The sequence below is a fragment of the Benincasa hispida genome, chromosome 9 (genome assembly GCF_027475165.1).
Source record: "Benincasa hispida cultivar pf3 chromosome 9, pf3_genome.v1.1, whole genome shotgun sequence".
Lineage (NCBI taxonomy): Eukaryota > Viridiplantae > Streptophyta > Magnoliopsida > Cucurbitales > Cucurbitaceae > Benincasa > Benincasa hispida.
Window position 1 is genome coordinate 93,584,979 of NC_143486.1, and position 25,012 is coordinate 93,609,990.

Genomic DNA, 25,012 nt, shown 5'->3' on the forward strand with positions numbered 1-25,012 from the left:
TGTCCTAATGAGCGATCCTAGTAAACTACCTTGAAAATCTGTCCTACTAATGAGAACATGCTCCTCACAAGAGTATGTCCTCGAAACAACCCAATTAAAAGGGCACTCAAAGAATAAATTGTATTAGTCTCAATTCCACCGGTACACAAAACACATACACTAGGAATATCAGAACCCCACCATACAATCATGTGTTTGTAGTCGATTCCAAATAGTAAACCAAGCAATGAGAGAATGACTGGGAATACTACCTCCAAACCAAAGAAATTTAGCAAGTCACTTCATGATGCCTAAGGTGCAAGGACTCCCATGCACTAGCGACTAAAAACCCCCTCAAATGACAAGGGAAACATATAACACAATCATCTCTATCAACCTCAACCACTATGGATTGTACTTGCTCAAAGACATCAACCAGCTCCCTAGAGTTAGAAGTACAGTTCCAATTCCCATCAATGCGGAAGAAATCGTCAACCTTAGCCTAAATGGAATTATTCGCATCTAAAATAACCATAGTACTAAACTGTTGCGGAATAGGATTCATTTCTAAACAAGGGTCAAACCACACTAATAACAACGACCATCTCCAGTGGTGAAACAAACCAAGAGCCACATCTTGTCCCGAACACAAAGAATAACTCGCAAACACCCAGACGAAGATTAGGGAACTTACGAATAATATAAATATTAGTTCAAATTTTTTGTTTTTATAATTTTACTACAAATAACCTGGACATCATATCAATATTTTCAATGGCATTTCTATAAAATTGAGATCTCCACATTCAAACATTTTAAACCTGGTTGCGAAACGCGGAGTGAGGCATGGGATGGGGATTGAGCACAGTGGCAACATCAAATTTATGATTGCAGCAACGGGGAAGCAAGAACTGTTGGCCCTCAAAGCCATCACATCCACATCGCATTCATTTTCGACTTAATTATTGGAAGCACAATAATGTTGTATAGTTTCCTCTTCTCTTATCTATTATTTTTCACATTACCCAAATCACAAAAGCGTTTGTTTTATATTTTACTGGTTCCTCAATCTGCGGAGTTGTGAGAAAATGAACGCCAAGAAAAAAAGGACACTGTCATTTGTGAAAGCCAATCATAATCACATTCATGAGATCTCTCCTGGCTTCTGTGTGCCTTTTCTTGCATTTATGTCATCTGGGTCTTTCCTATTCGGTTCCTTTTCTTCATATATTTCACTCATTTTCTGTTGGGGAGTTAATAATAATACTAAGAAGCTGCGTCTTCGTCAACCCCAAGAAGTTTGTGCACATGGGGTTGTCATTTATCTATTAAATTATATACCCAAGTCTGGGGATTTTTCCGAACCCTTTTGGCTACTGATTTATATGTATCGTTTCCTTTTGGAATCGGCTGTCACTTTGAGTTGGATTTGTCTCTTTTGCATCTGCTTTTGGAGGTGAATTAGAAAGTAGCTCAATGGGGCTTTTCAGAGTCAGCTTCTGGATTTTTTTTTAAAATGTCAGTGAGATTTCAAGGGGATCTTAGATATTTTGAGTACTGGATTGAGTTTCATTCTAACGAGAGAGTTTAAGTAAAAGCATTCACTGATGGGTTCTTCTTGTTCCCTCAGAAGATGATGATTTGTTCTTTCAGAATTTTTCTTCTGTTGGATCGATTTGAGGTTCAAAGAAGCTGTTCCGTTTGTGGGGTATTTGCAAACTCACTTTCTCAAACTGGAATGCCAGGAAGTTTGCCCTTTTTCTTTTAAAGGAAAAAAGAAGAAGATTTGTTGGAGTTCCTCCTGGGTCCAGTTGGCTATATTACGTTTGTCTCAGAGGGAAAATTTGATCCGTTTTGATATTGGTTGGAGAAAGCTGGAAAATTAAACTTATACTCATTGCTTGAGTCGTCTCTTCCACGAGGCCTTGTTAAATCTTAAATGTTAACCGATACTCTTTTTTCCTATATCAGTATAGTGATACATACTTGATACTCTCATAAGAATATGCCCCTCTTAATCTAGGGAACTGAGTTTTTTCTTCTCTCTTCTATTTTCTTCCTTTTATTGTAGTTCTGGTTAAGTCTACTGATGCTGGTATAGGACTGGAAATTTTGAGTTTATCTTTTAGGTTGTAGTCTTTGAGATTTGTTGGAAATGGCTGAAAATGCCTCCCAAGAGGGGAGATCTCTGGCTCTGACGCCTACCTGGTCTGTTGCTTCCGTGTTGACAATTTTCGTCGCAGTTTCATTGCTTGTAGAACGCTCCATTCATAGGCTAAGCTCTGTAAGTATATTTCTGGACCACTGCTTTTTATGCTTTAAACAAAGTATCTGGCATGTTAACTAGTCAAAACTAGCATACTTCTGAAACTTTTTAGAAGTATTCTTGCAGAATCTGGTAAGGTTTGTACTCATGATATTCTACGTGTTAAAAGATACATATTCTGGCTAAGAAATACTTTAGTGACTCAAACACTATTTCCCTGATACATTGTGTTTCACAGTTTCAGCTACTGCAGATTTTGTTCTAATCATGACATGAGTTTGTTGCCTTCTCTCTTTCAGTGGCTGGGAAAAACTCATAGAAAACCCTTATTTGAGGCAGTGGAGAAAATGAAAGAAGGTAACCAGCCTATGTTATGTGCTCAATCACCTTAGACAAGAATAGCTTCATCTGGTGGCTGGTTCTCATTTCATTTTAGTTTTATAATTATTTTGCTCATTAAAACTGCCATTCGTTGCCTTTGCAGAGTTAATGCTGCTTGGATTTATTTCTTTGCTTCTGACGGCAACATCAAGTTTAATATCAAATATCTGCATTCCATCCAAGTTCTATGATACCTCTTTTATTCCATGCTCCCAGTCAGAGATTGATGAACAAAATGCGGATAATTCTTCATCTGAGAAGCGAAAGCTATTTATGGTTTCTGTTTTCCCACAATTGTATAGGAGGATGCTAACTGTGAACAAAAATACATGCAAAGAGGCACGTTATGATTATTATTTTTTTTTTCTTTAAAAGAACTTTTTTATATATTGATAAGAACTGTCTTCGTCCATCCCAATAGTCAATTGAAATTTGCAACTTTCCTCATTGTGCAGGGTCATGAGCCCTTTGTTTCATATGAAGGACTTGAGCAATTGCATCGTTTTATCTTTGTAATGGCAGTAACTCATATATCTTATAGTTGCTTAACCATGTTGTTGGCAATTGTGAAGGTTAGTTTTTTTTTTTCATAATCATTTTATATGAAACCTTGCTGAAAAAGTAATCAGTATGCAACGGAATTTTAGGGATAGTTTAACTTAGTTTTGTATTTTTCACTTGACCCAGTGTCTGTAGTTTCAATCATTGCTTTTCTTCACTCAAACAGTGGACTCCATTCTCTAAAATCATAGAGACTAAATTGTTTGTCTTGTTATTATTTTGTGTTCTCTTCTATTTGGGTTTGATTTGAGAGAACAACAATTTCTTTTAACTTTGATTATGTCGCTTAATAGAATTTTACCTGCTAGGACATAATGTGTAATGGTTAAGCATAATAGGAATCATCCTGATTTCTATATTTGTAAAGAGAACTGGATTTTAGTACCATTTGTTTGTCGTACAATGAACATTCCTAACTTTACTTCTTACTCGATGGAAGTTGAATGGAGTTATCTGATATGCAATCCAATATCTATTTGTGTACCTCTAGTGTTGAATGTGTGAGTGTGTGTATGTGTGTGTTTTCCTTTTTTGAATAATTTGAGGCATTGACTATTCCAATATTATGAAATAAAATATTTGCATTTTTCTTTAAAAAATCATTGAAGATATATAAAAATTATAACTATCTATTCTAACGGTTGACATTTTATCATTTGACCAGATCCATAGTTGGAGAGAATGGGAAAATGAAGCTCACATGGACCACCATGATTTATTCAATGGTGAGCTCTATGATTATGCTATGTGTGATTCTTTAGCATTCAACTCTAGGTATGTTCTCTTAGCCACTAGAAGAGTTCACAAGGAATCTGGGAGTTCAAACCCAAAACTTTGGAGGATATCTCCAACCATATGCCAAGCCCATAACTACCAGTCATATTATCAGATTCCAGTTCAAATATTTTTTTAAAAGATTTCATTTTCCATTGACCACAATACTTCCACGTCTTAAACCTGTATGATATCTTACATCTGAACTTCTGAGGAATCTCTGGTTCATTGAAATTCTCAAGTACTTCAATCTGTGCTCCCAATAAACCATCTTGCTCAGCTTATAAACTTCAGATCAGATTGTTCAGAGACAAAAACATGCAAAAGAAGAATGTTTGAAAGGGAATCTATTAATAAGCTAGCTTGTAGTTCTAAGTGCTGATGAATGCTCAGATCTAATTTTTAGTACCTTTCTTAGATTGTCCTTACCCCATTGATGTGCTTATTTTATTTTAGTAATTATTGGTCCTTTGCAATTCCCTCATATTTTTATCTAAGTTTCAATAACACCAGGAGTCCACAAGGAACATCCTTGAACAGCAACTCTCTGTTCCAAGGGACCATTTCTGTGTATTGGTTACTTGTAATTGATAATATGGTATTTAGCATGACCACTCTTTGCTTTCTCTAGATGGTTCAGATTTCTATTTTTGGAGAACTGACAATTATTTCTCTACTATTATTACAGATGCAACGAAAGAAAAGATAATGCAGAGACAATCTACCTTTGTACAATATCACACCTCCAATCCTTTAACCAGGAATAGTTTTCTTATCTGGATGGTAAGCATTGAACTTCTTCTCATTTAGATATTGCCACATGACTGCGTCTATTCATAGACCCACCACCATTTTGGTTATATCTATTCTCACTTCAGCAGTGTATATCTGCAAGGGCTACTTAGTGAAAATATTGGGTGTTTTCAGACCAAGTATATGCTTTAATGGGCCAGATCCAAAAGCATCTGACGGTGGAGCGTACATAATCAATGGAGAACGGGGAACAACAACCCCTTTTTAAGAATCCTACGTTTTTGTGCATATATTAGAGAACAATGAGAAGTTATTGACATACTTTAAATTATGATACTAAAAACTACACATCAACTGCTGCTGTAAAGAATTTGGTATACACTTGATTTATCAACTCTGATTTATTCTTACTGAACCACAATTTACCCTTTTTACCCTATTTTGAACCACTGATTCAAATGATGTGTATTGTATTCATGGTTAATTAGTTTGGAGTTATCAACAAATTGTTGACCACCCAGTGAGAGCAATCGAAATTGTGAAATTAGATTACTCAATGTGATGGTCAACGACTATGGTCATGTGTTGGTCCTGTGATCAAAGAACAAGCTGTAACTTTTGAATGCTTTTTGAAGTTATGATTTCATGTCTTCGTTAAAAATTAAATATTAATGTTCAATGTGATTTTTAATCTTAAATGTCGTAGGATCTGTCAGTAGTTTTTTAAGATTATGTCTGCCTAATCTGGTGGAAACCCTCTGTCATTGAAAAAAGAAAGTGTTTTTGCCATAGGAGAAGCATCCTCATCCCTTTTACCTTTGAACTTGGCCTTCATATACACCTGATAAATTTTGGTCCTTTTCTTCCTATTTTATTGAAATTATACTGCTATTCACATAAATGTTGACATTAACTCTTCTTTGACATGATTAAATGACTGCAGACATGTTTCTTTCGGCAATTTGGGCATTCTGTTGTTCGTTCTGACTACCTTACACTTCGCAAAGGCTTCATCATGGTACATTTATATGATTTTTTAGGCTTATATTCCTTGCCATCTAGTTATAATTTTCTTTCTTTCTTCCTCCATCTCTTTGTTTCTGTTGCCAGCTCTTAATTTGAGATAGAAGATTCTCAAATAGTAAAATCAAATTATTTGTTTGGATTGCTAATTTTCTTTCATGTGTTGCCATTTGCACTGCATTTTAGAGCTTTAGCATTCTCAAATTTTCAGCTGCTTGTTACTAATAATTAAACGAATAATAATACTGATAAAATATGATCTTTTGGTCATCAATATTTATGATTTCCTGCATCTTATTATTAATTGCAGAATCACAACCTCTCAGCAAGATATGATTTCCATAGCTACATGGTTCGTTCAATGGAAGAAGAATTCCAGAGGATAGTTGGTGTGAGGTAATTGAAGTGTCTGTTACTTTCAGTTAGAATCGTTATGCACGTGGTAATTCCGCTTCCCCCCCGAATCATTGCTATCATGATAAAAGGAGTTCAGGTTCAGTTATTACTCTTTGTTACTATATTGTCAGAAGAAGGAAGTTTTCTCCGTTCTTTGTTGGGATTGTCATTTTGTAGGGGGATTCTTATACAAAGTAATTTTTGTGTGTTAATTTCAATTGTTTCTCCTTTGAGTGAAATAGGAAAACTTTTGAAGGCATCCAGAATGTTGTTTCTGTGCTCTTCTTTTCGCTTCTCTGTGTTGTTTTTCTTCTTCTTCTTCTTCTTCTTCTTTTTAAGGAAATTAAATTTTTGAATATATTGAAAAAGAAGTGATTTCTGGCACAATATTTCTGAAGTTTCATTCCCAAAAATAGCTAAATTTCTTATTTTATTCTTTTGGGAATTAAGGAAGCTAATTCCTTGTTCACTTTTTTGCAGCGGTCCATTATGGGGATTTGTCGTTGCTTTTTTGCTGTTTAATGTGAAAGGTATAATAAACCTCTGTTAGGAAAATGGTAACTTTCTTTCTCGATTCTAATTATCAAATGCATAAAAGCTTTTTTCATTTTCACTAATTCTCCATTATCCTGTTTTATTTATTTACCTGAGCTGGCTGATTGTCCTTCCCCTTGTTAATTAGTCCTACTCTAAACTGCAACTATCTGTTTTTTTCCCCTATAAATTGAGCTGACATTACTATTTGATCTCTTTTGCCATCTTTCAGGCTCTAACCTTTACTTTTGGATAGCAACTATTCCTGTTACAGTGAGCCCTCTCTCTCTCTCTCCCTCAAGAGCTGCAGTTTGTATCTGGTTGATGACCAGCTGATCTCTTACTACTTTTCATTTTTTATGCAGCTTGTTCTTTTAGTGGGCACGAAGTTACAGCACGTTATTGCAACTTTGACGTTGGAGAATGCTGGTATAACCGGATTCTTTTCTGGAGCAAAGCTGAGGCCTCGCGATGATCTTTTCTGGTTTAAGAAGCCTGAACTCCTGTTGTCCTTGATCCATTTTGTTCTTTTCCAGGTAAATTTTGATTATTGACAATGTCGCCCACAAGTTGTCATCTCCTACGTCAGAAAGAAAAATAATTCATCTATTCATATATTTTAGTTTTTTATCAAAGAAACCAACATTCATAGTTTTATCCCTTTTTCTCTTAATTCTCTTGCAGAATGCTTTCGAATTGGCTTCATTCTTCTGGTTCTGGGTATTTCCTCTTCTCTAGTCATGGCTTCTTTAATCTCAGAAGAAAGCATACTCTCTAATGAAATAGGAAGCATGTGGCATGAACAACAAAATTTGAAGTTTATGGACAAAAAGAGAACAAGAGCTCACATCATTTAGTTTCCTTCAAAACTTGACGACTTTTTCTCACCCTTTCTTGGTACTCCAGAGCATTCTTTCTTCTTGTTTTCTCCCCACAATGACATAACTATTATCTTGTTTAATTTGGTTACAGTGGCAATTTGGATATAGTTCTTGCTTCATTAGCAATCATCTGCTTGTCTATGTAAGGCTAATCTTGGGGTATGAATCTTTAATTTGTGACAGTCGCAACCTTGTCTACCAACCATATTAATTGTGTAACGCGAGATAAGCATCCTGAAAAAAAATTGCTCTGTCTTTTTCGTAGTTTTGCTGGACAATTTCTTTGCAGCTATAGCACCTTGCCCCTATACGCACTGGTTACTCAGGTAATCTAAGGCATGATATCTTACATTCTGATAGTATGGTTAAATTATAGAGATCCTTGATTGAAGTCATTAAACTTAGATGTAGATAGTTTCAGGTTTGGTGGGCTCTCATCAATTTCTCTGAGTTTCATCTCCCTAATAAGTCTGTGTTGAAACCTTGGGTGGTAAAAGAAAAGTAGGATGCTGCTGCTAGAGTGGCGTCCACTACTTTTGGGGAATATGAGTGTAGGAGCAACAACATGAATATTTATAGTGGAATGGCAATGTCAATGTAAGATGACCAAAAGGACTGGAGTGCTGCTCTCAATAGGCTGTTAGTTAGTCAAGAGAACTGTTAGGTGAGAGAACACTGCAGGAGGTGTGGAGTAAGACTGAGGAAACACGGGGAGAGTCGAAGCCTTGCAAAATCTTGAGAGCCAGCATGTAATATTCTTACAGAATCCACTTTTTCTCTAAATTTCTGTGGATTCTAAAAAATGTTGTATTGTAGCAATTATGGTCATGTTTCAATCATAGTCATGTAAGGAATAACTTCAGTTATAGGGTGGATTATTTTCTTCTTTCCCAATTCATAACTTCCTAAGCTCAATGATAGGACAAAGGTGCGGTAGGATTGTGGGAGAATTTTTCTCATATATTTTCTCTCTTTTTTGGGTACCTTGTTTCCACTTTCTCAGTTCATTGCCCTCTTTCTTCAAGAGGTTATCGACTCGAGCAAAGAGAGTTTTCAAGTAAGGTTGGGAAATTTTATCTGGTTAGTAGTCTATGAGAGGATTGGCCTTAATGACACTATCCAAATGCTATCATTTGCAGTTTGTCATCTCCTATTGGCTGAGAGTCATATTTTTTTGCTTTATGTTTCTAACTGTTACCTTCTGCTATATTTGTTTTGCAGATGGGAACAAACTACAAGGCTGCCTTAATTCCTCAAAGAATAAGGGAAACAATCCATGGGTGGGGTAAGTCAGCTAGAAGGAAGAGAAGGCTCCGGATTTTTACCGATGATGCCACAATCCACACGGAAACAAGCACCGTGATGTCACTTGAGGACGACGACAACCAGCATGTTGATACACCTAAAACTGCCACTGGCTATGCCATAATTGAGATGCAGCCACCTACTGCAGCGAATGTGTCCGTCTCTATTGCTAATGATACATCACGTGCGGTTAGAACTCCTCTTCTTCAACCCTCTCTGTCTCTTTCATTACCTGTGGCTCAAAACTTCAATGCTGGAACCCCTTTAAGAAGCTCATCTATGCCCGCTCAGAACTTCAATGCTGAAGACTCTTTAAGAAGCTCATCTATGCCGAGGTAAAAAGGAAATGGGTAGCTAGTAAAAAAAAATGCTGCATCGTAAACAAAGCTATAGAAGTTCCATATAATTAGGATAAAACTTTAGTGAAAGAAACTATAAAAGTACCAAGTTAGTACAAACAAAGTTGAAATCCGAACAAGTGTTCAGAGTGAGAGCTTAGAGATTTGTTTATAGGATACTGAGCTTGTATTTGTAGAAAACAGTACATGAAACTACTTGTATTGTAATATAATCTCCCAACAATGTAAGGAAAGTATAGACTCCAACTATAGAAGAGTGTTTCCTGACTTTCTATATTTCATCAGTTTATTAGAAAATGAACTCCATGAAGGGAGCTTTTATTGAGAGTTCCAATAAGACATTTCTTTGAGATGAGGTATAAACTCTAAACCAGATCGCCATTGGATTTCATGTCCTCTCCCCCAGTGGATTTTATGTTATGATCTGTTGGCTGGACTGGTGGAACAATTGTAACAATAGGTGGTTCAGGTTCACTCACTTGAATAGTTTCATGTTCGACCTTAGAGTCGTTGATGCGGGCTTCGCAGCCACAACTTTGGCATCCCTGACATGTTTGACATCCCTGGCATGTCTGACATTCCTGACACCCTTGACATCCCTGGCATCCCTGCCATTGACATGGTGAACAAGTGTAGCAAGATTGGTGACCGCCACATCCATAGGGAGGACAAGAATATCCTCCACAACTACTGCAGCAATCGCCATTTGTTGGACCAACAGAACTGAATTTTGGTATACTGCCTTTTGGTATACTTTTCAACTCAGCATGGCTGGAATTTTGTAGGTGGTTATCTTGTCCAGAAGACATACTGTCACTTATTAGTTGGTTTTCAGCATCGTTGTTCTTGAGAATTCGATTGGCAGAGCTGAGGCTTAAGCAAAGAAACGCCAAGAGACCAACCAAGAAACTAGTTTTTGTAACAGCCATTTTCTTGAAACTTTGGTCTCTCTTTTCAGGAGAAAGTTGTGTACTTTTCTGTGCTTCTCAAAGTGAAGGACCTTTTGCAATTTATAGGGTGGGGAGTTTGTTGAGTTTGGAGAAGAGATTGCTAAAGCAACAAAAGCATTGACATAGGTTTGGCCTAAGAGTCCGGAGGCCATCATTGTGTGAAGTTATTGTTTGTAGTTCTTGAGTCTTTGTTTCATGAAATACCAAGCAACAAGATTCTTTCCAAAATGCAAGGGATTTTTTTAATGTAAATTAGATTATTAAATGAGTTTTTAGTTAGAAAACCACATAAACGAAATACACCATCGTTTTAAGTTGTATAGTAGCTTTTATGACAATAAGTTTCAAACAGTAATCTCATTTTTCTAAGTTTTAAGGTAGGAATTTTTCAACTGAACCCCAAGAACTTGGAAGATATCTTCAAATGTTTCAAGCACTTTTTCACTAAGTTACCCTTGGAGAATAGTTTTCTAAGTTTCTCTTAGTAAAGCCAAACGAATTTTAATTTTTTTTTTTTTAAAAAAAATGTTTTATACTGTAAGCAACTTGTTTCATAACTTAAGTAAATAATCTATGGGACCAAACCAATTTAGTTCTTTTGATTAAACCAAAAACTGAACCAAATTGAACCAGTGTACAACACCCACATGAACCTACACATCTCTCTGTTTATCTCCAATTACCAAGAAAAAAAAGAGGATTTGCAACAAAACTTGATGCAAAGAACATGAGACATAAAGAACCCCACATAATATTAACTAATGTCATTGCAAATAATTGGAGAATACCATGTCCAAAGTTTCTCACTAACAAGTAACAAAAATAGTAATCTACCCCCTAAAAAAGGAAAAAAGGGCCTAAGGGTATTCCCTATCTGCCTCTTCTCTATCACTTTTCCCCCAACTTCCACACTGCCAAGAAATTGATTATTTACAGTGAAAAAACTGTAACAATGAAGGGTTGGAGATGATAGCGGCAGGAGAAGGTAAAGGCTATTTTGGTAATATTCTCAAAGGGCAATAAGAAAAGTAAATGATGAAGGTTATGAACTTGGAGGTCCTTGTGTAAGTCTTTGCAACTCATTTTGATCATTGAGAGTCTCCATGAGAAGAGGAGGGGCATACTGAGCTATGCCTTGATGTTCTTCAGAATCTTGACAGAAGGAAAGAATTATTGTATCAATGGACATCTCCACCACTCCAAAGAAAAGTGTGGCAACCACATAGCCTAGGCCCCAGCAAACCTGTTGTTTCGAAACAAAAAAAGAACTTGAATGAGGAAATTTTGCAGTTTAGCATGTATGAAACTAAATCTTTTATGCTTTAAAAACTTCAAATTAAGTATTCATTGTTAGTAAATGACAACATGAGAGCACATTTAATGGGTTCTCAATAGAAACGACTTACTTTGGATTGGGTATGTTATCACAATATGAAATAGGTAAACCTTCAATCTAATCAATAGTATCAATATAATTAAATATAGCATAATCAAGCCAAAAATCATGTATTCAAGCCATTGGAATGTAATCTTCTCCCATAAATTTTCAAGCCGGCAAGCGAGAGAGAATGTTAAAGTATTGATATAATTAAATTTACTATAACCCAACAGCTTAAGCTTTTAGGTTTCATGGTGGCTTAAAACTTATAATTAATGCATGCACGTATTATTAAATTATTCATTGAGTGAATTGTCATATCATCATTTTGTTATTAAATTTGTTGTTTAATGATAGTGAAGATTCAATTGAAAATAACATAATACACGAGTTTTTTCACTTTGATTTGAATAATACATGAAAACTTCAAAATATGACTATTGAAATTGAAAAATGATTACAAAATTAGGGATTGAAATGATACACATTTGGCCTAATACTGATATAAAATAGAAGTAGCATGCTTTGTTCCGTTCTGTAAAACAATTTTTTACCATAAAAGCAGCAATATCTAGGCTATAAAATTTCAAGGTACTGATTGAAAGACACAGGCTGCTTTGAATGCTCAATCTTAGTCTATTTTTCTCTTTTTATCCCAAAAAAAACTATATGAGAAAAAATAGATATATCTCAGATAATAAGTTTGATTGCCCTAGCCTCTTTATCAGCTCTTCTCTACATAAAATGAGTATGAACTAAGTGAATAAATAAAAGAACTTACCAGGACTGGAAACAATGGGGAAGAAATCTTGTTATGAGCAGATCTGTATTTGTGTGTATCCAACATGAGGAAAGCAAAAAGAGCACTTGAGAGGCTGACACACAGTTTCCCAAGGAACAGAATGACATCTCCAATCACATTCACTCTTCCGATCCGAAGGATGTTGTTAATTATTAACTCTGTTGCAATAGCGGATGCCTTGCAAAAGCTCTTGCCAGTTATTGCAATCTACATGAACAAGAATAGAGTGGAAAACAGTTATTCGAGACAGAGGTTGCTGAATTCTTATTCTGCAAACTAATACCATTGTGATCTTTGGGTGAAAAAAAAAAAGAACCATTGTGATCTTTCCAGACTACCATATTGGAAACAATGATGAACAGATAATTTAAACAAAGTAAATGAGTAACAATTTACCATTATATATGCATTGCGGTTAACAGATTTGATGATCCACTCTATACATCTCAGGCAAAACCGAGATGTATTATGTGCTGCTCTGCCAATCCGACTATCTGGTGTGGTACTTGCAACTTTCAATTTGCGACGAATAGACTCAAGTATGAAACGAATTGATTCCATAAAGGACACAGTCAAGGAACCGAGAGCCATGGATCCAAGATTATATCTTGCTAGCCGTTTCATCGAGGAGAAAACTGGAAGAAATGGAATTTCGGGCTGCATTAACCAGAAACAATGAGCAATAAAGAATGAAATAATTACCTAAAGTATATTAATTAAGTTTCAAAGAATTGATGCACAATAACAAGAAATATATAGAGTAGACATGGGACTATTCTGTGAATATGATATTTATAATGGGGAGGTGTTTGAATTGGGGGGCGTTTGTCTTTTCAACTGAGCTTGTTTTATGTCTTAGAATGATGTTCTTGTTACTATGTTTGTCCTATGATTTCCTTTGAATATTTTATTTCCTTGTACTTAGAGCATTAGTCTCTTTTATTTAATTCAATGAAAATTTATGTTTCCTTTGAAAAAAAATGTATAGGGTGTCATACTTGAAATTAATTCCTAAGTAGTTAAATGGAATACTTCTACGCTGAAACTAACAAGTAAAATAAGATAATTGCCAGGGATCTACAGCAAGAAATTATAAACCCAAAAGAAGTTCAGAATTGTCGGTTACATCAACCCATCCTTAGTAACTTACCGAAGTTTCACCACGAGCCCAATAATAGGAGGCTACTGAACCTGCAATGACTGTTGAAGAGCATGCTACAAAAAATTGAGTAGCCCAATAACAACCAAATAGGTGGAAAAATATGGAAATGTCGATATGAGGAGTATAACGGATGCTATAACCACAGCAGCGGTCACAGTTCACCCGTTTTGAAGCAAGATCATAGGCACAGCAGTTTGAGTTGCAGTTATTCTGGACAACCTGACCAGAGCTGAAGAGATGAAGGGCAGCTGACAACCATAACATATAAAAAATTGCAAGGATGGCATAAGGTATGATTGGAAAGATTATGAGTGCTTGAACTTCTCCAATCACCTTTGCAGCAACCTGCACACAAGGTTGTATAAAACCCAAATGAAATAATGATATTATACTATATTAATCAGTTGAGAAGCCAAGAATGCCTCGATGAAATGAGTGGAAATAAGTGCCACACAGACAGAGAAATCAAAAGCCAAAAACTTGCAATGCTGAAGTTGAAGGCCACCTGAACTATATATCCTTGAAATGAATATTTTTAGTTTATGATTATTGCTGCCAATAATCAACATCTGATCCCTACTTATGCATGTACAGTATGGTACTTGCCTTGAGGACAGATGTTGCCATTATGATTCGGCGGATGATAGCGATTGATGTGAGAACAGAGACAGCCATAACAAAAGTCATTAGAACAGCAGCAGCACGCATATGATTGAGCTCCTGAACAATAATCAATTGAGTGATTGGAATCAGATGAGGTTTTTTATCAAATAGGCTCAAAAGTTTTGGTTGCATACCCTTCCAAATATGTGGACATAGGGATCATGATCACCAATGATGGGAGTTATAGCATCATTTCCTATCCATCCAGCTATTATAGCAATAAAGATAATTGCAATCAGTAATGACACAACTTTAACCTAAATGGTATAACTTCAGAACATTTGAGGTTTTGGAAATTCTATCAGATATTAGAAGTTTGATTCCAGCTAGAAGAATCTCCTAAGGATATCAAAGAAGAATCATTTAGAAATGGCTGGCATTCCCCTCAGAAGTCTGACATAAACTTCAGTTTTTATAATGAACTTATGAAGTTTTGATTGAAGCGGAACATGAAATCATTGAACATCAAGTAGAAAGGTGGAGTAAATATGTTCCTCACCTTTGAGGTAATAAAACATTGTGACTGATACTATGAGAATGTTGAATAGGACAACCGTTACCCACGGCATCGCAGCAACAAAATGCCGAATCATTAGCAACCAAATCACTGCCAAAAATAGAGGCAAAATTCCTCCGCAAACAATCAATACTGGCCATGACTTCCCAATATCCGCCATGTATCTCTGTGACAGTAGAGCAGAGAACAAGTAAAAGCTTTAGAAATGGTAAAACACAAGAAGCAAAGTTAAGACATATGATACAGAGGCTTCAGACAGGATGCTAAGGATATTATTCTAAAGAGCCCTTGAAATTTTCAAATTGAACTCTTGAGCTTATATGACACTTTACATTTACTAAAAAAGTAGACCTGTGATTTAATAGTGAAATTTTTGTAAGATAAATGCATGCATACATACAAATATTAACAGGGTTAAAGTATAATTCGTAGAAAAGAAAATCTAGTATACCTTTAAGACAGATGACCGAGCATTGGTTGACTTATGAATAGATTTATCAATGATCAAATCTGCATCTATGTTCATTCCACCCATCAGCTTCCAATGTGTTAATGATACATTTGAGGGGCGAGCAAGGAACTGGCAGCTCCAATAAACTGAGAGACAATCACAATCGTAAAATATTTTTATAAAAGTTGTTTTAATTAAAGTCCTTGTGTTTGGTTACATAATACAAGTTGTTTGGCCCAACTTCTTATTCTACAAATACTATATTACCGTTAGTGATTACCAGTCGATCGCTTTCTGGATAATCAATTTTAAAGTGATTCTCTGAAAACGAATATAAACCAATTTAACTAATTAAAAAATTATCACTATTTGTTAGCAAACAAAGGAAGTATCCAAGCCACCTTAACAAGGATTAAGGATTAAGGACTAAGGAAAGTTAGGAACATGTGGACTTTGTAACTATGAATACAAGGACATGTAGAGAACTGATGTCGTAAACCAAGGAGAAAAGCTTGAAAGATTTACTGCATCCAAGAGAATATAGACGTGAAGTATTCAATATCATCTTGAAAGGTGGAAAAATTAATAGCATCAAGATAGATCAATTTCACTTACCATTTACACTAGGAAAAATGACAGGGTAACAAGGACCCTGAAGGTTAACAGAGCTGTTTCTCATCTCAGGCGTAAGGAACTCAAAGTAATCGTAGTTCCTGTCTATCCAATCATCCATTGAGAGGCGTATTTCACCTTCTGGATAATCACAAACCCAGTTTAGAGAATCTTCTGAAGGAGTTGGGCAATCCATCAAGCATATGCTCCGAGCATCCACCAACTTAAATTGACTGTCTTTCAGACCACTTTGATAAACCTGATTAGGATTCAACCAATATTTAAGCTCCAATTCACGAAGGCCAGGATTAGCATGCTTGTCACCACAGACATTTCCTTTGTAGTCTAGTCCATATGTTAGCCTGATAAACAGTAGCACAGAGGTCAACTTAAAGGAGACAAACTAACAAAGAAAAGGAGAACGTAAATACTAAAGGTACTAACCATGCAGTTTTGGTACAATTAAGGATATCAACAAGTTACATGACTTTAGAAATTCTTCAAAGCACTTGACTACATATCTAAACCTACTTCTGGTTCTGGGATTTCAAGAAATACTTAAAATTCATTTTTAAAAAAACTAGTGTTTTATCAAATGTGCTAGTACAAAAAAGTATTTTCTTTAGAAATACTACTCTTAGAAGCACTCTCAACATACTCTAACTAGTTATGACTTATGACTTAAAAGGACTAACTTTAGTTCCTCCACGATTAATACAAATTGGAATCATCAGAATGTTACTGTTATAAAAACCAAATCACAACGGATGAATGGGAAAACCATGGCCAATGAAAGTTATTGTAATGAAGGAATACAAGGGGCAAGGGAGCGCTTGGTTCTTTAGTTCAATGGGTTTTGTATGGAGCTGACAGGGTACAGTTCATCATGGATATAATGTCAGTTTTCACACAAGCTTATAAAAAAGGGAGGAACATGGCAAACTAGAGAATGGAAATGTCCCATCCTACCCATATGCAAAATCTCCTTCAAATTGCAGAAGGGGAAAAACAAAGAAGAAGGCCAAATGAGACCACCCGCAGCTATATAGCCAAAGATTAAGTGATATACTATACCCTACGCAGGAAAATGTCAGGTGGGTGATGATAATATACTAAAATTCCATGTTGAAAGGACGAACTAATATCAGCCATATGTCATACAATGAGATAAGTTCTAACCCGTACGGGAAAGGTTGTAAAACTGGCATACAATGAGATAAGTAAAAGAAAATTGAAGACTATACATTGACATAGCCAGATATAGTAATAAAAGAGTAAATTAGACAAGCCTGAATTCATCCTAACTAGGACCAGCAAAAGTTAAGACAGCAAGGAGTTCGAAATTGGTAGAAATGAAGAAGATAGAGAAAACGAAAAGGGGAGAATGGAGAAGGGAAATCTGCGAAATGGGAAAGCACTTCGGAGATTTTTCTGGGACTTCCATGAATGAAAGAGAAAATGTGCAAGAATTGACAGTACCCATTGAAGTTATGAAGTATAACAAGAGAGTGGCATCAGATTCCATACCTTAATGGGTTTCCTTGGTTAAATCCAAAGCTTGAGTTAACAATCATCCCCACCCAGAAAGCTATAAAGATCACAAGAAACACAACATCTCTGCATTTTCTATTATGTCTAATGATTCCACCCATTTGGGCATTTCCATCACTTGAAGGGTATCTCCCAATCACTGCCCCTAAAGGACCCCTCATCTTCACACACCCTGGTTACCCCTTCCCAAGCAGAAACAGAGAGAAAATCAAATGAAAGAAAGAAAGCAAAGCTTCAAGGAGGCAGTAGAATGAGGGCAAAGTAAAGCTTCAAGGGGGGTTACAGTGTGAATAAAAAAGCAACAAAGAAAAGGGTTTCAGATTTGGAATCTTTCTGCCAAGTTTTTCTTTTTTTTTCTTTTGGGACTTCTGGACAAAGATACTGTAGTGTTTTAGAAGCGTTTCTCAAGAGGCTCAGCTAAAGAACAAATGAACAATTAAACAAACATATCAAAATGCATGAATTAAAGACATCTGTGAGTAAAGAAAGTGGAATAATTGGAATGTAAATCTTTAATTCGTGATGGGCAACATTCAATTTTGATAAAGAACTCATCTTTTTCTCTCTAAAACATAAAATTTGAGTGGAGCCGAGCCAGGACACGGACAGCCGGTATGGGAGTATTTGATATTAAACTCAATACAATTAGGCTTATAAGATCGATTTAAATCTCTGATTATTCCGCCACAAAGCTGACAGAGACATTTGTGTCCGAAGATCTACGTCTTTGTCGGCTTTACGCTGTTGTTTTTCTATCACCGTCGATGTTGTCGAAAACTTCTATTGACTTCAACGATCCAGATTATCAAACGGTACATAATAAAGCTGTGTACTTATGGATTCGTGTGAGTGGATTACACCCAGAAATTTCCCCACTATATGCTCTATTACACTAAAATAATAATAATAATAATAATAATAAAGGAAAATAAAGAGAGAAATAAAGGGGGAAAAAGTTTAAAAGAGTAGGAAGTTTCGCTTCAAATTTTTACGATGTTGCGTGGAGTAAAAAAGTTTTGGTGGGATCACCATAATTTTTAGTAAAAAATATTAATTTATATTTTAAGCTTTTAATTTATATCAATTAAACTCTTTCTAGAAGTATCCATTTACATTTTTTTTCCCAAAAAATATTGATTAAAACTTAATATTTGTCTAAATTTTAATCTTAACTTTACGTACGAGTCAATTTAGACAGTTAGATTATATATTTTTTAAAATTATCCATGCATCATTTCTCACATGTAGGATAAAATGAGCAATTAAGATTAATCTATGGATGACTTTTAAAGAAAATTCAAACCGAATGTTTGTACTCTTACGTATTTAACGTAATGAAAGATATAAATTGATACATTTACAATAAATTGTTATTTAAATTGATATATTTATTAATTTAAGTGTTTAATTAATACAAACCTCAAAATTTAAGAATATAAATTGCATTTTCACTAGTTTTTAAATAACATTAGTTATATATACAAATAAATCATTTTAATTAATGACCTTCAATTTGGATAAATTTTAGGACTAACAAGAATAATAGTGGATTTTAACTTTTCATTTGTAAAAATAGCAAATCATCATTTCATTCATAAAAATAGCAAAACTTTATAAAAATCTAAACTACCCTAACCATACAAATGAGATTGCAATTGGCTCATTAAGAAATATTCATAATTATATTGTAATTAAAACTAATATCTAGATATTATCGATTGGCTAGGTTTAATCACTGCATCGACTTCTTCTCCAACCAAGTTGCCGCCATTTTGCTCTCCGAAATCGACTCCTCTGCCAACAAGGGTGTGGTCGACTGTCTCTGAATCTATCATCGCAACCATAATTTCCTCCCTTCTACTCAAAATTCTGAAAATTCAAATGAGGGCATTTTAGGGTTAAAGAAAAAAAATGTTGTAATTCGGATGAAGGTTTTGTAGTCATCAAAGATCTTTTAAAAGCTTTTTTGTGATACTTCTAATGAAATATTTATGTGACCTACAAATACAGTGTAACTCAATTGAAAATCACTCAACCAAACCATACATCGCTGTTGAACTTACCAAAATTCTATAACAATACTTTTTGTTGATTCTAGACCAAAATATAAGTTTAGGAAGTAAGGGTAGAACTAATAAAAACTTTATCTAAATAATTGCATTCATGAAGAAAGAAACCGATTTAGATTAGAGTATGAAAATCCTAATTAAAAATCGTCAATTGAAATTATTAACCAATTATGATGGAGTGTTGATGTCAATCGTGGAGATATGATGAATAGAAGATAAATAAACAACATTCAAGGATGGTACATCCTTCCTTGATCAAATCAATCAAGGTGGGTATAAGACCCCCAAGGCAAATAGGTTAATACCAACACCATCTATATGCCTGGCTTATCTTTTCAAAATTGCTCGATAGAAATCACTTTGGAAAGAAGAGACGAGACTTGAATTATTGGCCGTGGCCGATTAAGCCAAGTCTTTCTTCCTGTAGACTTGTCTTCAATTGTCTTCCACGATTCTAATCACATTAGGATTTTACATATTTGTCTTCCACGATTCTAATCACATTAAGACTTATGCAGTCTGATACATTGTTAACCGAGAAATAATACATTTAGAAGTTGGAGAAACCTTAGATTGGATAAACTTCTATAAATCAAGAGTCATGATAGTAGTTATTTTCATCTCACTTACCATTGATCAAAACTCTTAATCGTTTAACAGTCATAGGAAGAAAACGTCGAGAGGATGAAGAAAGCTAGGATTACGTGTTGTATTCTAATATTTCATGTTTGAAACAAAAGGATAATAAATATAATGTTCAAAAGTATTCTAAAACTGTGAATCTTGATTAAGTTTGATAGAAAGTATAATAAAAACCATAAATTTCAGTTGGGATAATTAATATAATATGATAATTTAAATTTCAAACAAAGATTTTAAAATTAGTTGTAGAAGATTTGAAAATTCAAAATACCTGACGCATAAAATCATAACAACTATTAAAATCGCGAGATTTAAAGATGATTATCCGCTTCAAATAATCAAGTTAGTTATTGTTGAAAGTCGGCTGTAATATATAGTTAAATTAATTATAGTATCATTAATACAAACGCCGAATTAATTACATGGCAATTAAAAGAGACGATAAGGGCATTTTAGGATTTCCAAAAGTTTGACTCATGTGATCTCCATGCGCTTTGCTATAATTCAAAACTACACCGTCTTTTGCTATTTTTCTAAATAATAGTGTAATTACTGCTATTTATCTTAATATTCCTAAATTTTATAATCTTTTATCTTAAATTTGAATAAATATGGTTGTATTTGAATTTTTTTTATGGAGATGATAAGTGAAGTGAGAAGTCTTAGAAATTTTTGTTAAGTTAGAATATCATCTTGGTGCTGTTGATTTTTTTTTTATTTATTTTAGTTCTTATATTTTCAAATATCCAAATTTTAGTAATGTGTTTTCAATAAATATTAAAGAAAAGTTGACTTGCAGAGAATTAAGTTAAATGATCAACTAAAATTGCCAAAAAAAAAAAATCAATTATGATGCCATCCTTAAAAAATAAATAATAAATAAATAAATAAATTTCACGACAAGTTCGAGTGAAACCATATAAAAATTATAAAATTAAAGTTTAAAATAAATTTTGATTTTGTTTATATATAAATTTCTGTAAGAAGCCACTGATAATATTATTTAAAACCTTTTTTTGTCATGTCAATCTGTGATTTTAAATATAAATTTATACGAAATGATATTACACGAGATTTTCATAAATATATAATTAATAGATAAAAGTAAAATTGACAATTAAAATAGTATTTTAAAGAGTGAAACTAAAATGGAATGAATGAATATATAAAATCACACGTTGATTACAAATATATTAATTATATAGAATGTGGTAAAGAGCATAATCGTTGTTTAGACATCATAATGAATGATTAAATTATAAAGATAATCCTTATAATCATTGCTTTTAAATGGTGGGATTAACCAAATTTTGTGGGTTTTAATTTTTTAATCTTAAAAGCTTTCTAGACTCGAAGATTTGTCTTTCGGACTCAAGTTTTGTAGATAGCATAAGAGAGTAAAAGTGAAACTCTTTTCAACTAAAAATTTACCATGTTTGTTTTTCATAGTTTCAAAGCCCAATTGAATGTATAATTAAGTTTCAAGAAACCAAAATAAATTTAAGTAAACTAATATTTTATATATTGAACAAAGAATTTGATTCTGAAATTATTTTTAATAAAAATGTTTAAAGATCGACTTGATATATTATGTGGAGTAAGTCCATGAATTTAAAAAAAAATGTCAGAACTTTGAGAACTTATCAAATACAAAATTACAAGATTATTGGAATATTTTTTTAGATTCAAGAAACCCGATTGTTGTTAACTCAAAATGTACCATCCATTGTAAGGACAATCTACAATATAATAACATTGCAAGACGATCTACAACATAATATCATTTATTTATATACCAATGTCAATCAATTTCTAAGGAAAGAAAACAGATTAGACTGCTAGAGTGTGGGAAAACAGAGGGAAGTACTATAAACACGGCACACACACAAGCACCAAAAGAAATTACAAAATAATATGTGATATTAGGTTAACCTTCTGTACATATAGATGACTTCTCACAGCAAAGCCATCAAACAAAATTCTAGTTGTTTATCTGTATATCACATGCTTCTCCACACAACATCTATTCCCAATTTCAAAATAACAGAAGACAGATAATAAAGCAGCAAAATAGAAAGATGGAAACTCTATTAAGAGACTTATCAAGCTGCATTTCCTGTCTTCTCATTCTGGTACTGGCATTTCCAGGGATGGCGTTGTTGTATGGTGGGTATGGCAATAAGTTCCCATCCACGCTACCAAAAATTCTAGTGAAAACTGTTTCTCCAAACATCCCAATTGTCGGGTTTAGCAGACTCGTTATCACGGCATTACCGAGATAAGACGGCGCGTATGAAGCAAAGTCACCGTAGGCCTGGGGGAAATATTGTTGGTGATAGATTGGGTGTGAGGGCGAGCGGACATAATTTGGATGAAGCTCCTGGCTTGGATGCAATGCAGAGGTTGCATTGGAATGGGGCGGTGTGTTCATTGAGGGTGGTGGTCTTCGAGGTACAACCATACCCAAGTGAGACTTCTTGGATTCGGAATCTGAGTTTGATGTGCCACGACCATATAGGGGAACCAAAGAGGAGGGAGTAATGCTAGCCTTACAAACAGGGCAGTTCTGGGTGTTTTCGGGTCTGTTGCTGGAGATTTGAACATGAAGCCATTTGTAAATACACGGCCAGCAGTAGAGGTGACCACAGAGGGTGACAACAGGTTCAGCTGCTGAGTCTAAGCAAATGTTGCAATCGAAGCAACCATTTGCGTCTTCTGAGACTGTTGACTGAGTTGAGATAGATTTCCAGTTTTGCTTGAGAGAGACATCTTGTTCAGACTCTAAGTATGCCTCAGATACAGAGTGAGGTACAGAATAATTTTGTTCCATAGAAAGAGTAATGCGTTCTGTTTACGAAAAGATACATTGAGATGATGAGATTCTTGAAAAATGAGTAAACTAGAGAATAAAATCAAGAGAACATTATAGACAGATAACAGTTTGAGCACATAAATAACAATGCTCCATTGGCAATAATGCAAATACCATAAAATTGCCTCTTATACCAGTTGTTTTCCCAATAAAATAGGATTGCAAAAGAGCAAAACAAATTTCAAGGTAGAAAAGAAGCTTCACACAAGCTAAGAAGACACTTTCATGAAACAAATTGCAAATGGAAGAAGAATCAGATGAAGGACTTTCACCAAGGAGGTTATAGCCCAGCGCTCTTGATTAACCTCTGGGGTGAACGTCCTTCATCTAATTCTTCTTCCATTCGCAATTTGTGTCATGAAAGTGTCTTCTTAGCATGTGTGAAGCTTTTCTTCTACCTTGAAATTTGTAGAAACTAAACCCTAAACAATACTTCCACTTATTTTGTTATCGTACTTTTTAGGAATGTTTTCAAAACCCAAGCTAAGTTTTGAAAACTAAAAAAAAATAAAAATAAAAAATAAAAAATAAAAATAATAAAAAAGTAGCTTTTGAAAACTTGTTTTTGTTTTTGAAATTTGGCAATAAATCCAAATGTTCCCTTGAAGAACATGAAAACCTATGTGAGAGAACAAACACGATTTTCAAAACCAAAAACCAAATGGTGGACTAAGAACAACATTTCATCACACATTATATGCAAAACTTCAGCCCTGTTCTGTCCACAACCAACCCAAGCCAATTTATAGCAAAGAGGTCAAAAGGATCGTGAAAACTCAAAAGATTCAAGAGTCGATTTGTAGTCATAAAACTCGGGATCATGTTGAATGGTAAAATACCAATGACTTGTAGCTACATTTAGAAATTTCAAAAGAAAGCCTCAAGCAATAAATGTAGATACAAAATATTCAGACCATTCAGAAATCAACTGTCACAAACCACAATCGTGGCTCAGAACACCCTCTATAAGGATTAAGGAAAGAGACAAAGATGAATATTTTTTTGGGAGGGAAACGTGAGAAGCACATAAGCTAGCAAACCAATTGCAGAACAACCAACAATGCAAAAATCCCAAATAAATAACAATTATAAAAAAAATATCGACCCCTTCAGCTTGTAGTTTACACTACTTATCCTCTAAATTGGTGAACAGAGAGAAACGGTTATGAATGGAAGCAAGTCTTCAGAATCAATCTCGAAGCCCCCAAATCATCTCGAAACTTCAAAGTTGAAAATCTAGAGGTAGAAAAAACAAAAAAAAAAAAAAAGGCAACAAACCAAACGCCACAGACATAAAATTTCTCCGCAAAATCATGCAGTTTAAATGAAACAGAACCCCCCAAAATCAACCTAGATCGAATCACATCAAAAGAAGAAAAGGGCAGCAGTTCAAATTCACCCAACGCCCAACAACGCATGAATTGAGATCCAACACTCGTTTTCTTAGAAAGTAAGAAATATCCATTCATTCAAACAAAACCCCTATTCCCTTAACACGTTTCCTTCAAAATCATAACACAATTCAATAATCAAACCGAAAGTAAGCTTGGAAATTAAAAACATTAAAAAAAAAACTCACCGTTAAATAAGAACCTCAAGGGTTTCGTACGACAATCTCCGACCGAAATTAAATGAAGAAAATGTTCGACGGAGAGAATTTCAAGAACAATTCTAGAGAGATGGAGAGACTAACGATGCGAAAAAAGGGAGTTATATAGAAATGAGGGAATTCGCGCGTGTACTTCACGAGAAAGGTAAGCGCGTGGTTTCTTACAAGTTTTTACGACCGTGTCGGCGCGTCCGGTTTATTTAACTTTATCCAGCTTTTAATTTTCTTTTATTCTTTTTTTTCAAATTAAATTGATTTTTTAAAAGGCTCGGACCGGTCTTGGTTGAAAACTATAAGCGCGAATAAAGGGCTTTTAGTGGCACGTGTAATGCAGACACGTGCGAAGCCCAACAAACTTACCAGTTCTCTCTTATTATAAGTAAATTGACAATTAACACATTTATCATTTGCTTTTATAAAAACCACTAAAATTAGTTTGTTCTTTTTGAGTGATGTCTTAATAATATCAAATTTAACTTGTTGTGATTAATATAAAATTGGTTTAAATACTATTTTGAAGAC

General features: G+C 34.5%; 3 protein-coding genes across 4 annotated transcripts; 1 reads left to right on the forward strand and 2 right to left on the reverse strand.

Moving 5' to 3' along the window:
* The first annotated feature begins 796 nt into the window (after nucleotides 1-796).
* On the forward strand, nucleotides 797-9,549 carry LOC120086159 (MLO-like protein 11). Of its 2 annotated transcripts, none has more exons than XM_039042637.2 (16): nucleotides 797-963; nucleotides 2,109-2,263; nucleotides 2,545-2,602; nucleotides 2,730-2,965; nucleotides 3,082-3,198; nucleotides 3,852-3,912; nucleotides 4,650-4,744; nucleotides 5,658-5,732; nucleotides 6,048-6,133; nucleotides 6,614-6,663; nucleotides 6,900-6,940; nucleotides 7,033-7,203; nucleotides 7,352-7,387; nucleotides 7,640-7,707; nucleotides 7,814-7,874; nucleotides 8,770-9,549. In XM_039042637.2, the coding sequence occupies exons 2-16, from the start codon at nucleotides 2,135-2,137 to the stop codon at nucleotides 9,190-9,192; spliced, it is 1,707 nt and encodes a 568-aa protein (XP_038898565.1). In that variant the 5' UTR covers nucleotides 797-963; nucleotides 2,109-2,134; the 3' UTR covers nucleotides 9,193-9,549. The 2 variants fall into 2 exon arrangements, with proteins under 2 accessions (XP_038898565.1, XP_038898566.1); XM_039042638.2 differs by having other exon boundaries at nucleotides 937-960.
* A 1,348-nt stretch (nucleotides 9,550-10,897) lies between these two features.
* Nucleotides 10,898-17,924, reverse strand: LOC120086496 (Plasma-membrane choline transporter family protein). Its single transcript, XM_039043177.2, has 10 exons — nucleotides 17,275-17,924; nucleotides 15,751-16,109; nucleotides 15,136-15,281; nucleotides 14,667-14,850; nucleotides 14,302-14,375; nucleotides 14,111-14,224; nucleotides 13,493-13,849; nucleotides 12,739-12,999; nucleotides 12,322-12,549; nucleotides 10,898-11,405 (listed from the first exon to the last, which is right to left on the reverse strand). Exons 1-10 carry the CDS (start codon nucleotides 17,457-17,459, stop codon nucleotides 11,205-11,207), a joined length of 2,109 nt encoding a protein of 702 aa, XP_038899105.1. The 5' UTR covers nucleotides 17,460-17,924; the 3' UTR covers nucleotides 10,898-11,204.
* A 3,987-nt stretch (nucleotides 17,925-21,911) lies between these two features.
* On the reverse strand, nucleotides 21,912-24,625 carry RMA3 (RING membrane-anchor 3). The gene is made up of 2 exons (XM_039043765.2): nucleotides 24,461-24,625; nucleotides 21,912-22,856 (listed from the first exon to the last, which is right to left on the reverse strand). The coding sequence occupies exon 2, from the start codon at nucleotides 22,837-22,839 to the stop codon at nucleotides 22,045-22,047; it is 795 nt and encodes a 264-aa protein (XP_038899693.1). The 5' UTR covers nucleotides 22,840-22,856; nucleotides 24,461-24,625; the 3' UTR covers nucleotides 21,912-22,044.
* Nucleotides 24,626-25,012: the final 387 nt, after the last annotated feature.